Source organism: Rousettus aegyptiacus, unplaced genomic scaffold, assembly GCF_014176215.1.
Source record: "Rousettus aegyptiacus isolate mRouAeg1 unplaced genomic scaffold, mRouAeg1.p scaffold_m13_p_8, whole genome shotgun sequence".
NCBI classification, from domain to species: domain Eukaryota; kingdom Metazoa; phylum Chordata; class Mammalia; order Chiroptera; family Pteropodidae; genus Rousettus; species Rousettus aegyptiacus.
Window position 1 is genome coordinate 15,630,183 of NW_023416311.1, and position 14,363 is coordinate 15,644,545.

The 14,363-nt window shown below is 50.9% G+C and overlaps 1 protein-coding gene across 4 annotated transcripts in view; it reads right to left on the minus strand.

Moving 5' to 3' along the window:
- The window catches only part of CRAMP1 (cramped chromatin regulator homolog 1), a 58,902-nt gene that overhangs the window by 7,281 nt on the left and 37,258 nt on the right, over positions 1-14,363 (minus strand). For 3 of the 4 annotated variants that reach the window (XM_016136625.2, XM_016136623.2, XM_016136624.2), the window contains exons 9-19: positions 14,040-14,121; positions 12,397-13,539; positions 9,384-9,561; positions 7,017-7,198; positions 6,854-6,928; positions 4,398-4,479; positions 3,341-3,445; positions 2,963-3,141; positions 2,209-2,277; positions 1,415-1,646; positions 438-602 (exon numbers count right to left, since the gene is read on the minus strand). In XM_016136625.2, coding sequence (XP_015992111.2) covers positions 438-602; positions 1,415-1,646; positions 2,209-2,277; positions 2,963-3,141; positions 3,341-3,445; positions 4,398-4,479; positions 6,854-6,928; positions 7,017-7,198; positions 9,384-9,561; positions 12,397-13,539; positions 14,040-14,121 — 2,492 coding nt within the window. The remainder of the gene's footprint in view (positions 1-437; positions 603-1,414; positions 1,647-2,208; positions 2,278-2,962; positions 3,142-3,340; positions 3,446-4,397; positions 4,480-6,853; positions 6,929-7,016; positions 7,199-9,383; positions 9,562-12,396; positions 13,540-14,039; positions 14,122-14,363) is intronic. The other variant, XM_036225506.1, reaches the window with a different exon arrangement.

Consider the following 14,363-nt stretch of genomic DNA (forward strand, 5'->3'; position numbering starts at 1 on the left):
AGGACTGTCCACATCAGAAAACGTTCCTGAGAACAGAAAGAAGGACTCTAAGGGCATGAAGAGCCAATTTCTTCCACCTCGCTGTCAGCAGCAAGAGCAGAAAGCCCTAGTGGAAGAGGGGCCAGGACACCTGGCTGGACTAGAGAAGGGCACAGGGGACTGTGTGGGGAGATAAATGTGGGCCACATCTTAGCTGGGCTGTGGGTTACAGGATGTCATGTGAGCCACAGCTCAGTGACCTGCACACAGGCAATCTGGGTGTTCCCCATGTGTTAAGGGATACATGAAAAATAAATCCTGGAAAACAAGCAAACAACCCTAGTGAGAGTTCTGCCAGATAGCACAGAGAATCCAGACTCTGTGGAAAGCTCTCCAGAATCCAGTCTCCCCACCAAGTTCGCCATGTGGAGCCCTGCTCACCCTCCACACTCACTCACCAAATAAGCTGCTGAGTGACGAGTCTGTGGGGTCACTGGGGCACCACTGGGGGTCATGCGTGGGAGAGGCAATCCAGTCTGGCTGGGGGCTGCTGGATGGGGAAGGAAGACTCTTGGAACTGTCACTGCCATTCAGTTTTGCTGGAGAAAGAGGAACTCCTTCACCTGTCAACCAAAACCCTGGATCAGAGACACCACATGGAGGAACAGCACCCCACCTCCCCAAACTGCCACTAAGGCAGCGGGACAGCATGGCTGTGTACTGCAGAATTCTTGAGACCCAGGACCCTGCTGGGACCCCCACAAAAGATGAACACCACTAATATGAGGAGGGGATCCTTCTGCAGTAGGAACATGTATCCATCTCAGGGAAGGACAATGACTGCAGCTGTCACTGATCAAGCTTGGCCCTGTGCTGACAGCTTCACCTAAATAATCTTGCAGGTGTTTATAACAGCCCTGTGAGGGACATACTATTCCTAGTTCACTGCTGAGGAAAGTAAGGCTCAAATGGGCCAGTGACCTGCCTACGGCCAGATGCTACCAGGCTATGAACTCGGCTATCTGAATTCACAGCCCGACTCATACCAGTGAGCGCAACCACACCAACACTACCAGGACATTGTTCCAACCCACTCCTAGTACCTGAAAAACCCACAGGCATTCACCCAGACTCAGAACCAACTAGGACATTGCTCCATCTGATCTTTGGGCTGGAGAGGCCTCGTGGGTCTGCTCTCTCAGTCTCAAGGCCAGGAGCTGTCCCACTAGACCATAAACAGATGCAGGTCTTGTCCATGCCTCATCCACCTATGCTGCCTTGGCTGCCTCTGCTCGATCTGCTCTGATATCCAGACAGGAACATACCCAGCATGTTTGGCAAATACTGAGGTGGGAGATCAAGGGTAAGTCCGGATCCCCCCTCCTAAAGGGGAACTAATTGCTGGAAGGGTGTGCAGGAGCAGCCTGCTTCTTACTGTACTGTCCGGAGCTGATGGCGATCTCGATGATGGAGTCACTGATCTGTGTGGCAGGCTCTCCCTGTGAGAGCACGTCCTCGGGAGGGCCCGGCAGGGAGATGTCCAGCAGAGCAGAGACATTAGGCGGAGAGAGCCGGGTGCTGGAGCTCTCTGATGAGGGCAGCGGGGTAGAGAGCCCATTGTGGAGAGGAGCCTTGGACAGTTCAGATAAGGAGAGGACAGGTGAACTCTGGTGGGAAATAAGGACTAATCAGACACAACGGATAAACTTGTCTCTAATAAAGATGAAAAATGAACCACACCCGCACAAAGTGGTAACCAAGTGATGGGTAAGTCAACAGAGAGGTGATGACCCCAGCAGGCATCTCTTCCTTTTTGGTAAGAAACACACTGAGGGATTTACTTTTCCCAAAACCACCCCAGGGATGCAGAGTTGAAAGGCAAAGCTGGGGTGGCCTTGGCCAGAGTGGCCTAGTCCTGCTTCCCCTGTCAGCAGAACAGCTAGTAACACCCAGGCAGAAGGTGAGTGTCAGGGAGCTCATGACCTCCTCCCTTTGGCCCAGGGAACAGAGTCCCTCCAGAACTATGTTTGAATTAGCCAGCCTTACAGAGGGGAGGAAAGAGTCTGAGATGGGAGATTTGTGTTCTTCCATCTAGGCAAGGTGGGTAAAGCACAAAGCCATTGGGTGTCCATGTGTCCCTGCACATCCTAGCAGTACAGGATGAGGACTCTACCCTGGAGGGGGGTCCTGGGGAAGCTACTTTGCTCAGTAGCCAGCAGCACATTCTACCTGGAAACTGTCCGTCACTGACTCCTGCTCAGGCCTCGAGGGGACGCTGATGAACGAATCGCTTGTGCCCTACAAAGAAAAAGAATACCAGGAATGCCAGTGAGCCCTACACACAGCATGCCAGAACTACCCCCAAGGGCTTACCAGCCTCCAAGCTCTCAAAGAAAGACCCGCTCCACTCCCTGGCTTCCTACTGGCCAGTAGCGCAGGAACCCACCTCAGTCTATTTGGAAATCTCTTCCTGTGAGGACAAGAAAACCCACCACTTCCAGAGGGTGGGCCACCAAGTCCCTGAACTTAAAATTGTCAATTCAAAACCTCATGGTCCTCAGGCAGGGCAGGGCCACGGAACTAGAGCGCTGTGAGAGTCAGGAAGGAGTACCCATTGGGGGTCATTAGGATCCTCCTGGCCAATCTGGTTAAAGTTCTTTCTCAGAACAAGCTGATGTCTGAGAAGTCTGCCGACGTACAGATTTCCTCGCTCTTCTCAGTTCTGAATTCTCCAGTGTCTCCCAGCAAACCTGTGCCCACCCACAGCTGTGACTCTCCTCTCTGAGCCACATGGCGCTTGCTCACACCACAGCCTCCTTGGTCCAGTGCCTCTCCTCTGGCCCATTAGGACCGTCCCCTCCAGGGGCGGAACTGTAGTCTAGCATGACCTCAGCCCCATGGTCTTGGCTCCCATCCCTTTGGAGAGTGACCAACCCATCCTAAAAGATGTTGGTAATTCAGAGAGGCCCTTCTAAACACTCACCCCCATGGTGGGGATGGGGTCTCCATTCTGGTGGGTGTTGGTGGAGTCCTGACCCGAGAGGGCAGCTGTTGCCTCATCTGAAGACAGTGGAGAGATGCCAGACAAGCCCTCAGGGTCCAAGACAGGGAGGGGGCTCCCAGGGATGATACCAGCACTGGTAGCTGCTAAGTCAACAGCACCTGGCAACAGAAAAAACATTGCCAATCCTGGCTCTACCATGTCCCAAAACATGGGAAAAGCCTTTCCCTCACTCCTCATGTCAGTGCAAGGGCAACAGCTTTCGTGTTCTCTCTGGAGGGTAATGAGACAACATGGCTTGGGGAAGAAGAAAAACAGAAATGTCACTCAAAACCCTCACGTAGCGTCTCAGAAACTTACTGGCCAGGTGGCCCGTGGCCTGGGGTGGAAGGACCTTGGGCATGATCGGCCGAGACAGAGCTGCTTTGGTCAGGGAGGACTGGATGGGCCGGAACGAGCCTCTCCCTGTGAGGACAAGAACAAAAGCAACCGCATCAACCTTGCTTGCCCCTGGTGCCCTCTGACCGTACAGCAGAGGCTACAAAGGGTTTGCTTCACAGCCACAGTCAAGACCATGCAAGCTGAGCCAAGGCAGAAACCACTGAACATCCCAAACAGGCCAAAGAGATGTCCAACATGCCCCAGACAAGGAGAAAGCTTTGGTACCCATGATGGCAGCACCACTGTGCCTCTTGGGTGTTGCTTAAAGGCTGCAGTCAGTACTATCATCCCCTGGGGATGGCCCTTTTAAGAGTAATGCACACCCGAACTAAGCTATAGGTTCCTCTAAGGCAGTCAGAGCATCAAATCTTGGACCAAGATTCCACCTTTGCAGTAGGCCTCTTTCCTACTAGGCCTTCTGCAGGTAAAAAAGATGGCCTGAGAAAAAGCGATCAACAGCTGTCTGGGTTCTACAGTAAATAAATCTAAAATGTGAAAATCAAGACTGATTTAAAGATAAATCATGGAATATGTGATTCATTAAACAGTTCTCACTGTTTAAAAAATTTTACTTCAAAGAGCCAGGGCCCCACTGACTTTAGAGACCTAGGAACACCTGAGTTGTCTACCCTAAGATCGCATCTATTCCGTAAAATGCCTAATAAGACATCACAAAGACAAGGTGGACCACAGATGCTCCCCTAAACCAAACTGAGCAATGCATCTCCAACAGGATCTCCTGAGCCACCTTTGAAGGAAGCTGCCTGTGCAGCACCTGTCAAAGGTCCACACCTGCCCGCATTATAGCCCAAGTCCAGCACAGGAGCACACTCAGTGTCTGTTGATAGAATGGACAAAGGAATGCTGGAAATGTCACTCCAAGAGCCATGGAAGCAAATGCCTACCACTCCCAAAGATGAGGCCACATGCGAGTAAGGAGGAGTGAAAAGCCAACCTGAGGAACCCCAGGACTTACCAGTTACGGAGGAATTTGACAGGATGGAGAAGGAGCAGACATTGTGGGACTGGTTTTCAGACGGTCTAGGAAGTAGGGTTCTCTGTGGAAGGAAAACTACCACTAATCAGGTGATGAAAAGACCCCAATGCCAAAAATCACTCAGGAAACCAGCAAAGAGTTGTAAAGGGATATTCCCGATAACAGGGAGCTTAGTGTAATCAGATGGGGGTTCTGGTTCTAGAGATGATGACACAAGGGTTCCTGGGACAGTCTGAGGACAGCTGTTCTGTGGACCCAAAGCCTTAAACACTAGGTCCTCTCTGGAAAAACAAACAAACAAACCCAAGGGATAAAACTTTCCCCAGGAAAACTAGAGGAAGGTCAGAATGATCCACTGTTAATCCAGATTTCTAGATTAGCCCGGAATGCAACTAGTCATATATATCTGTTTACAACCACTCGATGTGGACTGTTAAAAAAGACACCCCTTTATTCTGGGTCTCCTCGAATGTGGGGTGAAGATAAAGTTGCTGCTTGTAACACGACAGGCTAAGGGCCTGAGGCATTCCACCCAGTCCAACAGTCCCAGTGCCCACGCTTCCCTGTTTATCTGCCCAGGGCTCCTATGTGTAAATAATTAAGTTCCAATGTGATGACTATCATCTAAAGAAATTAATTGCTGAAACTCTCATCGAAGTAAAATGTTAACAGAAAATATCTGTCACCCAAGTGTCCCGAGGACCTCCAGCTCTGGGTGCATAGCTGTGGCTCTGCTGACTTACAAAGGACATCTCCATGCCCCTAAGAAGTACCCCAAGGTGTCGGCACAGAGCGGAGGTGCTACTGGGGCTATAAACTTGACAGAAAGGGCTGTCGGGTCTGCTTGGCCGCTGAGAGGCAGTGGGGTGACTTTGAGGAGCTACAGATGTGCTGGTTTTGCTCCAGATGTACTTTTTGAAAGGGACAGGTGAGAAATATTTTGGGCTTTGTGGCCATATGGCCTCTGTCACAGCTATTCATCTTTACCCTGGTGCCATGGAAGCAGCTGTGGACAGTAAGGAGATGAACAACCATGCTGTGTGCCAATTAACTTCTCATAAAGAAGTAAATGTAAAAGCCTACATATACTGTGTGTTATTCCATTTAAATCAAATGCCCAGAATAGGCAAATCCATAGAGACAGAAAGTAGATTCGTGGGTGCCATGGGCTGGGGTAGGAGGGAATTTGGGTAAGAGGTACGGGGTTTGTTTGGAATGATGAAAATGGCTGCACAACCCTGTGAATATACTAAAAACGATTAAATTTTAATGGGTGAACTTTATAGTATGTGAACTATTTATCAATAAAGCTGTTAAAAAACAAAACAAAAAACAATAATCACAGGCCCTGAACCAAATAGCTATGGAGCTCCCCCTCAGCCAGGGTGGAAGATTTATATACTTCACCAAATATACTAAAACTAAATACATTAACACTAAACAGGTAGCCCTAAAACATGAGTTTGAATTGTGTGGGTCCACTTACAGGCGGATTTTTTTTCAATAAATACCTGTACTGTTTTCGATCCGCGGTTGGTAGTCCGCGGATGTGGAGGGCCGACTGTATGCATTGTTCTACGCCATTTTAAATAGGGGACTTGAGTATCCGCAGATTTTGGTACCCGTGGGGGGTCCTGGAACCAATCCCCTGCGGATACCGAGGGACAACTTAAGTTTTGGGGGAGTCAAAAGTTATATACGGATTTTTGACTATGTGGGGGGGTTGTCACCCCTAGCCCCTGCATTGTTCAAGGGTCAATTATAGTCTGCACACACACAAAAAACTTGGGATTTAGAACACATCTTCCTTCCAAAGACTTGTCATGCAATTTCTCATTTTTAAATAAATTAATCTCAAGAGATTTCTAAGAGTCTAACAAAAAGAGACTGATGCATTAATCCCAAAACAATGCACATTCATGACTTTCTAAGCTCAAAGTCATTTAAAAACTCCAGCTTCACCTCTTTCATCTTTTTACTTTCAAATAAAACTGTCCGTTTTCTCTGTCATTCCTGGATCTCTCCTCTGGTCCGCAGATGGCATCTATGGGTCCCCCAGTGTTCATCACTATGAGCTCCAGAGGTCTGACCTCTGGAAAATACATATTACCTTGCCAACTGCTTCCACGGACTATATGCTCATAAAGAGATGTTCTGAGAGTCCTCAAATAATCTCAATCTGGGACATTCTTGGGACTTGAACCCCCCAGAACTTTCTATCTTTCTTACAAGCGTTTTTCATGTTGTGCAAAGATTATCTTTATTTTCGGGTACAGTTAGGGTCACTGATTACTTTACCCTATTCATAAGAAAGAAGGAAGGGGCAGGGGGTCTCCATTTCTCATGAACACTCGAGACATGGGAGAAAACCAGTGTATATGGGCAGCTTGGCCAGTGGGAGGCTGGTCCTGGCAGACCTGACCCGGGTTCCTGACCTGGACCACCAGCGGCTTCCGCAGGTGCCGGTTCTGCAACTTCCGGGGCTTTGGCAAGAAGAAATCCGACTGCATCTGTGAGGAAAACAGCATCCGACCCCTGAGAGTGTTTTCTCCACAAACGGGTAGGCAGGCAAGCAGGGGGAACAATCCTCACACTTACGCTGATAGAGTTCAGGTGTTGAAGAAAAGTTAATTCTGTCTCTTTATTGGGAGAGAAGAGCTTCCCGTGTCGGCTGTTGGGTGGTAAAGTTGTTGGGACAGCAAAAAGGCCACCATCTGAGTCATTGCTTCCTGTACTGGAGGGACCAGCCACCAAGAGGGGTCTCGGAGGGTTTCTCAAACCTAGAAGAGAGAGTAAACACAACTACATTAACCCAGCAACATCTCCAGTGTGAATGGAGTTCTACTGGGAGGAAAATCAGGAAGAACAATCTGTTCAGTTTCCTGGAAAGGAATTTCCCGTTATCTTAGCACCATTAAATCTGCTTTCCATCCATCTCCCTGAAAGTCTGGTGCTCACTGTGAGCAGAGAGGATAAATACTCTTTACTGCTTTAATCCTCAGTAGCAAGGGAAGCTTAGGCCTTCAAAGACTTCAGAGCCAGAAGTACCTTCCATATCTAGGGTAGACCAGGGGTCAGCAAACTCTCTCTTTAAAGGGACGATTAATAAATAAAATTTTGTGGGTCTATGGCCTCTGCTGAAATCAGTTCTACAGCTGTAGCACAAAATAGCCACAGACAACATGTGTGTGTGCATACCAGTGAGGGGAGCCGTGTACCAATAAAACAATTTACAAGAAGCAGGCTGTAGTTTGTTGATGCCTGGTCTAAATCTCTAATTATACAGAAAACAGCCTCAGAGATAGAGGAACAGATAATATTTATTGAGAAACCACTATTTTGGGACTCTGCTAGCTGTTTTCATTCTTGATTAATGGTAGGATAGGTCTCTTTCCCTTATTCTTTATTTGCAAATCGGTAAGGTTACACTAACACTTATGGCGTCCAGGGATCAGGTCTTCTAAGCATGAATCTGGATTCTAGCACTGCAGGTACACTGGTCTAGAAGCATCCTCAATTCAGAAAAAGGATGGATATTAAAGAATACACAGAATTACAAAATTTTAAAAACAGAATCCAATGTAGGAAAAGACTATATAACCTACCAGCTAGCCTCACCATGAAGTACTATGCCTTTATCTGTAAGGACCAATTCACAGTGTGCTGATGCCCTCCCTCATGAGCCACAGTGAGGAAACAGGTTAAAGGCGAGGAGAAAACAAAAATAAAAACTGTAAGAGGTGATGAATCTGACACTGCAAGCAGCCTAGTTTTCTAGAAGGATCCCATGAAGTACTCTTCAAGGAAATCGTTGAGCACTTAACAGGCAGGCTATTCACAACATAAAAACTGAGAGAAATATAAAGCTAGTAACATTCTGTTTGGAAAATCATCCTTGAGAACCATTAACTCACCAGAATAGGTCTGTTCAGCCAAAAACTTACTGCACGTTTTAGGGCACTAGCCTAGATCAGAACAAGAACAAAGGCAGGACCACTTCTGGTCATCACTGCAGAGACCCTGGCCAGTGTGGAACGGTCAGGCCAACCAGGGCGTCCAAGGTTCCACAGTGAGAACGTCTGCCTATGAGAGCAGTTACAATGCCCTTCATGACTGGTATAGAGGCATTCTGGAGCACAGGAACTCCCCAGCCCTCAGACACTGCATCCCTGCCTCCCCAGCCATCCCTATCTCATCAGGTCAGTCTCGAGAAGAGCTGTAGGGCTTTGGTGTGCGAGAGGAAGGAGTAGGGCTCTGACACATCCAGCATGGACTTACACACCCAGGGCACATGGGGCAAGGCCATAGAACGCATGCACGTTTCTTATTCTACCTTTAAAAATCATATAGAATTTATGATTCTAGTTAAGACAATTAATGTTTCATTATTAAAAAAACAACAACAACTAAGTAAGGAAAATCAGTGCCTCAGGGAAGTGGTTCATGTTGATCCTGGAGTTTTACATACCCGGTAACCCAATTAATTCAAAGTTCTCTTGCGACGTACAACTGAGGTAAAGAAATACAACAGAATGGCAGGTCAGCCCACCTCTACTAACAAGACTTGTGTTAAAGTGCTGAGGAAATCCTTCAACTAAAGGTGTCTTTAATATTTTAGAAATTAAAATTAAAGAAAAACAGTCTCTAGAAGATTTAGAGAGAACCAACCTTTCTCAGACTTTAAGCCACTAACTCAGCATGTTATGGAGGCTTCTGCTGACCTCAAAGAGCATGATCCCACAAAGAGAAAAAGACTAGCAAGGGCCACTCCATGTTTCCCACTGAGTCCCGTAACCCCAGGACCTCAAGGCCCTTGGTGACAGGGTCACCCTCCCATCCACTGGGCCATGGCTGAGGGGAGCCAAGCCTCAGGTATCCCTGTGCCTTCAGCGATGGCACAGCCCCCATACCCAGCGGGGTGCCCAGGACGGTGAGGGCTGGCTGAGCAATGCTGCTGAGTCTCACCTGAAGGGCAAGGTGCAGAGCCGGGAGAGAAGGCCTTGTTGTTGCGGAGGGCAGACTGGTTTCGAGGGCAGCGGGGGCTCCGGGAGCTGATGGTCACCACCTTCCCTGGGGGAGTCGTCGACTGCTCCTCCTGGGCGGGCCTCACTGAGGCTGTGGAGCTGGCATTCGCTTCCGGAGCCTAGGACAGAAATGAGCTAAAACAATGGCCAACCTCAGCCTGTGAACGATGGCTCTAAAATGAGTGCCCTGGAATAGGTAGCACAAAAACGCCAAGTTCAGAGGGATAGCAAAGGCTCAGAGACCACACTTCCACGACGACAAAGGTTAGCATCTTTGAGTCACTCAGCAGTGCCAGCTCTCAAAACCATCACTCAGGTGGACCCTTAGGAGAACCACTGCTCTTCCTCCTGAAACCTCTGTCCTCACTGCCCACAGGCAGGTGGCATGAATAGACAAACCAGGGAGTGATGGGAAGAAGGGATTGATGGCTGAAAGCAGCGGGCAGCCCTGGCCACACAAGAAGTGCTCACACTGCCAGAAAAAGACGCTGAATGGCAAGTGACAGTAATTCGCCTTTTTATAAAGCAAGCCTACGATGACTGGAGCGGTCTCTTCTGATTGTGAGTCAAAAGAAATACAGATTTAACTTCTAGAATTAAACACAATCACAGCTGAAGAGCCCTGTGCTAAGTTGACACCCCAACCGCAGGGGGTTTTATAGGTCACTTACTCCACTCCTGGGTCCTTGCCAAAAACATCCCCATCCTGGGTCTCACCCCGACAACTTCACCATCGACCCGCCTCCTAATTCTTCCCTAGCACCCCACGCCCAAGGCCCACCTTGGGGCACCTTCCCCTGAGTTACAAAACCCACTGTCTACAGTCTCAGCACAATCTCACATGTTCTCACTCAGGGGCCCCACAACCTCTCCTGTACCTCCCATGGCCTTCAGCCCCCAGCCCTGACCTACCCACTCCTTTCCATGGGATGCCCTCCACTCCCAGCCTCAATGTCCCTTCCTGCCCAACTAAGTACCCAGCCAGCCTGTTACCAGCATCCCGACAGAGAATACCTGCTTGTCATAACTTCACCAAAACTATAGGAGGAGGGAGACCACAAGGTCAAGCCATCTGTCTCTAATTCAAGGTCCCTATTCTCAGTGAGGCCTCTGGTCAGTGGTTCTCATAAGAGATGCATCAGAATCACCTAGTGAAGGGTATCAAAACACGGTCTACAGAGTCCCAAGAACCTGCAACTCTAACGAGTTCCTCGGTGATGCTGAGGCTGTTGATTGGGGACCCCACTTTGGGAACCTTGGCTATGAGCACCCTGTTTTGCATTTTTCCCCCTCTTTAATTCCACCCCCACACTTCCAACCCTGACCTATGGATGTTGCTGTTTCCCCTTAAGGGTGGGGTGTCCCCTCCCACACGGGGCCTAGCACACCAGGTGTATGGTCCGTGGCTCCACCTGGGGTGCAAACTCAGGACCTGCTGTGTGTAAAGCAGATGTGCTAACCACCACACTATGGAGCCACCCTGCTTTGCATTCTTTGCAATATTTCTAACCTGCTCCACTCTCCTCTTCAGTTGAGACCAAGGCCACTATCTTGGCATTGCTGCCTCCAGCCTTCTCAGGAGCCGGCCTACCTTGGCCTCCTTCTCTGCACCGGATGTGCTCATATGACCCCATTGTCTCTCCTGAACCCTCCAAAAAAAAAAAAAACCCTCGAAAAAGGGTTTTAAATTCATCAAATCTCCCGTCACCCCAGTATTGCCGATGCTTGCCCACAACTCGCCTCCACATCACTAAATCCAAAGGCCGCTGCTCACCCTCAGGCCTTGACTTACCAAACTCTGCAGCAGCCAGCAGTTTCCACCCACCCCTGCTAGAGCCATCTCCCACAAGACACTGATTCAAGCGTGGGGGCGAAGGCAAGAAAATGGAGAACACAGTGGGAGAGGCGCACCAAAAACCACGGCAGAACAGTGAAGGCACAGACCTACTGCCCAAGGAAAGCAGAACGTATGGTGTGTTCCCAGGGGCCCCTTGTACTTGGTTCTGAACATGAATCGGTGCTGAGGGGTGCACAGCGAGCCCATAGTCCCAGCCTGTCATGTGAGGCCACCGTGTTTAGCTTCCTCAGCTGTTCCTCCTGGAACCTGTGAGCCTCCAGCCTTCGGAACACTGCGTACACACTGCTACTTCAGGACCAACCTGCCTCAGGATTCTCCTCTCATGTCCAGGAGAGCCTGGGAGACTTTCCCATCAGTGGTATTTTCTGCCCCATTTGTAGCTTGGCTAATTTGCCTCCTGAGGTGGGGGTCAAAGGCCATGGCCTGCCTGATGTGGCCTCCCCCTCCCTGAGCCATTGCAGCCACTCCCTGGAGCCTCCTGAGGAGCCCCAGACCACTTCAACTAGCTACCTCCTGGACAGATGCCAGCAGAGGTCTCCCCACTGCTGCCCCACAGAGCATGGCCCCACACGGCACGGGCCATGGCCCCGGCATTCCATTTGCCCCCTCCTAGCTCCACTCCCTCCATCGACACTGCGGCACCCCATCCTCCCAGGACAGACACTCTAAAGCAAACCCTCAATCCTCTCATTCCTCTGCTGAAGCCCACAGTGCTCCTGACACTTAGAGAAAGCCTGATTCAGCTCGGCTCTGGCTGAGACTGCCACCTCGCCTGTGCGCACTGTCCCTTCAGCCAGGAGGCTCAGTAGCATCACTGGAGCCTGGCAAGGCCCAACAGGCATAGCTGCTGGTCGCTGCATGAGCCTTGCAGGACAGAGCCCTCACCTGGCAGGGAGCCGGAGCCCTGACTAGTGCTGTACACGGCTCCACTCAAGAAAATGAAACATGGTCTAAGATAGCCTCTAACACCTGGGTCACCAGGTCCCTGCTTCACACCCTTCCCCCAAGGAACCTTTGGGAGCCTTGGCTGACTACCATGGAGCCAGGCTTATTTGCCCTCAGGGTGCCAATAGGGCCATGTCTGACTCTCACTCACCAGCCTGGGGTTGACCTCAGTGGAGATGAGTTTCAGGAGGCAGCTGAGGAGGCGCTGCTTGTGGAAGGCAGAAGGCGGGGAGCTGCCAGGGGCCTGGCCCTCGGGGCCCAGCACTGCCAGCCAGTCATACTCCAGCTGCAGCTTGCTCGGCTTGCCCATCATGAGGTAGACTTCCGCCAGCGTCAGGCTCTCGGAGGTCTGCAGGTTCCAGCCCTCCTCACGGAGCTGCTGGGCCAGCCGACTGGCAGGGACATCCTTTGGGGGCTTGGCAGCAGGCTGTCCCTGAGGAGGCAGGGGGTCTGAGGGGGTCGCCTTCTCCTGGGCCTCCTCTGCAAGAGGATCTGCCGAGTCTTTAGTGCAAACATCTGGCTGGAGACCTGGGCTGGGCTGAGGCTCAGGGCCAGGCGGGCCATGGACAGGGGATGGCACCCTGGCACTGGCAAAGTCAGCTGCCTCTGCATTGCTGGGGGCGCGAGTCTCTGGGGAGGCACATGCCGAAGGCCGAGAGTCCGCACAGCGGCATGGCTCAGGGATAATGAGATCCTGACAGGACTTCATGTAGCGGGGGAAGGGGTCCAGGAGAGAGAGCTCATCCTCCAGCTCTGGAAGCTGGCCACAGGCACACGTCGTGGCCCCAGGCTCTTGGGCAGGGACATCCCTGCCCTCTGTAGGAGCAGGCATAGGGGTCTTCTCAAGCTGTCCCCCAGCATCCTGGAGCCCAGGGGGAAGCCTGTCAGGAGCGTCTGGGCTGCTGAGGCTTGGAACAACCACCTCCGCAGGGGCACTTTCAGGGGAACTCTCTTCAGAGCTCTGTGAAGCATAGGTGGAGGGAGGAGGCCGTCCTCCAACCTTGACCTCGGCGCCGCCCCTTGGGCACTTCACCTGGCCTCTGGCCGTGCCCTGCCCGCTGTGGATGCCCAGGATCTGGGCTGGAGGCAGTGTGTGGGCATCTTTAGCATTCTGTTTGCACCGGCCACCCTCCTGCCAGTGCACCGTGCAGAAGGCCTTGGAGTGTACCACACGGGCCACTCCTGGAAGTGGGGTCAGAGTGCAGTTCTCTCCTGGGAACAGGTGCAGTGCCACTTTCTCCTGTGACGGCTCCACAAATGAGTCCTGCAGCTGACGCTCTGCAAGCGTCTTCCGCTGAGTGTACTATTAAGGAATCACCTATAGTAATACCCATCCCTGGGCACCAAGGGCCGTGGGGAAAGCATGACCCAGGCACTTCCTTCTTTAGGAAAGGAGTCACACCCAATACATGCCCTCCTGGCAACTAGGCAGAGTTGAGAGCTGGCCAAGAATGAGAAGTGTCGGGGAGTCCCAGGTCATTTCATTCAACCTGCTGGCAGGGATGCCTGGGCCGCACATCCCACAGGCCAGGTGGTAGCCACTCACCACATGGAGGGCTGCTGTGACAGTTCGAACACTGCAAGGTCAGAAAGGGGGCTCATATCCAAAACTCAGAGGATGAGGGGCTGCAGGTTTTAGTTCTGGTTCCACACCATCTCACAGCACAGCTGCTACGTCCCACAGAGCCCCAACGCAACCCCAGCGCTGAGACACAGGACCCCATTCTCAGACAACAGATGCTATGGAATTCGGGGGGGTGGGGGGGAGGGTTTACTTTAGTGGGAAAAAGATACGATTCGCACTTCATGGAGCGCCCACTTCTGCTTCAAGAATTCAATGAGGCTGGAGACCTTCCGATGGAGCTCCACTATCATTCTGCAGAAAACAACAGACAGGAAGAGGGAAGCTATTATACGGGGAAGTGAACCTTCTAAAGAGCCCTGGAGGCTGCAGGCAGAAGATAATGCCATAAAGAGTAAAGGCATCTTGGAAGGGCACCAAGGAGGGGCCAGAGCCTTCATGTCCCAGCAGAGCCACTGATTTTTTTTTTCTTAAAAATGAACTATATAGATGCCTCAGCAATGTACTGTATATTTGAAACTAATTTAAAAAGTTTT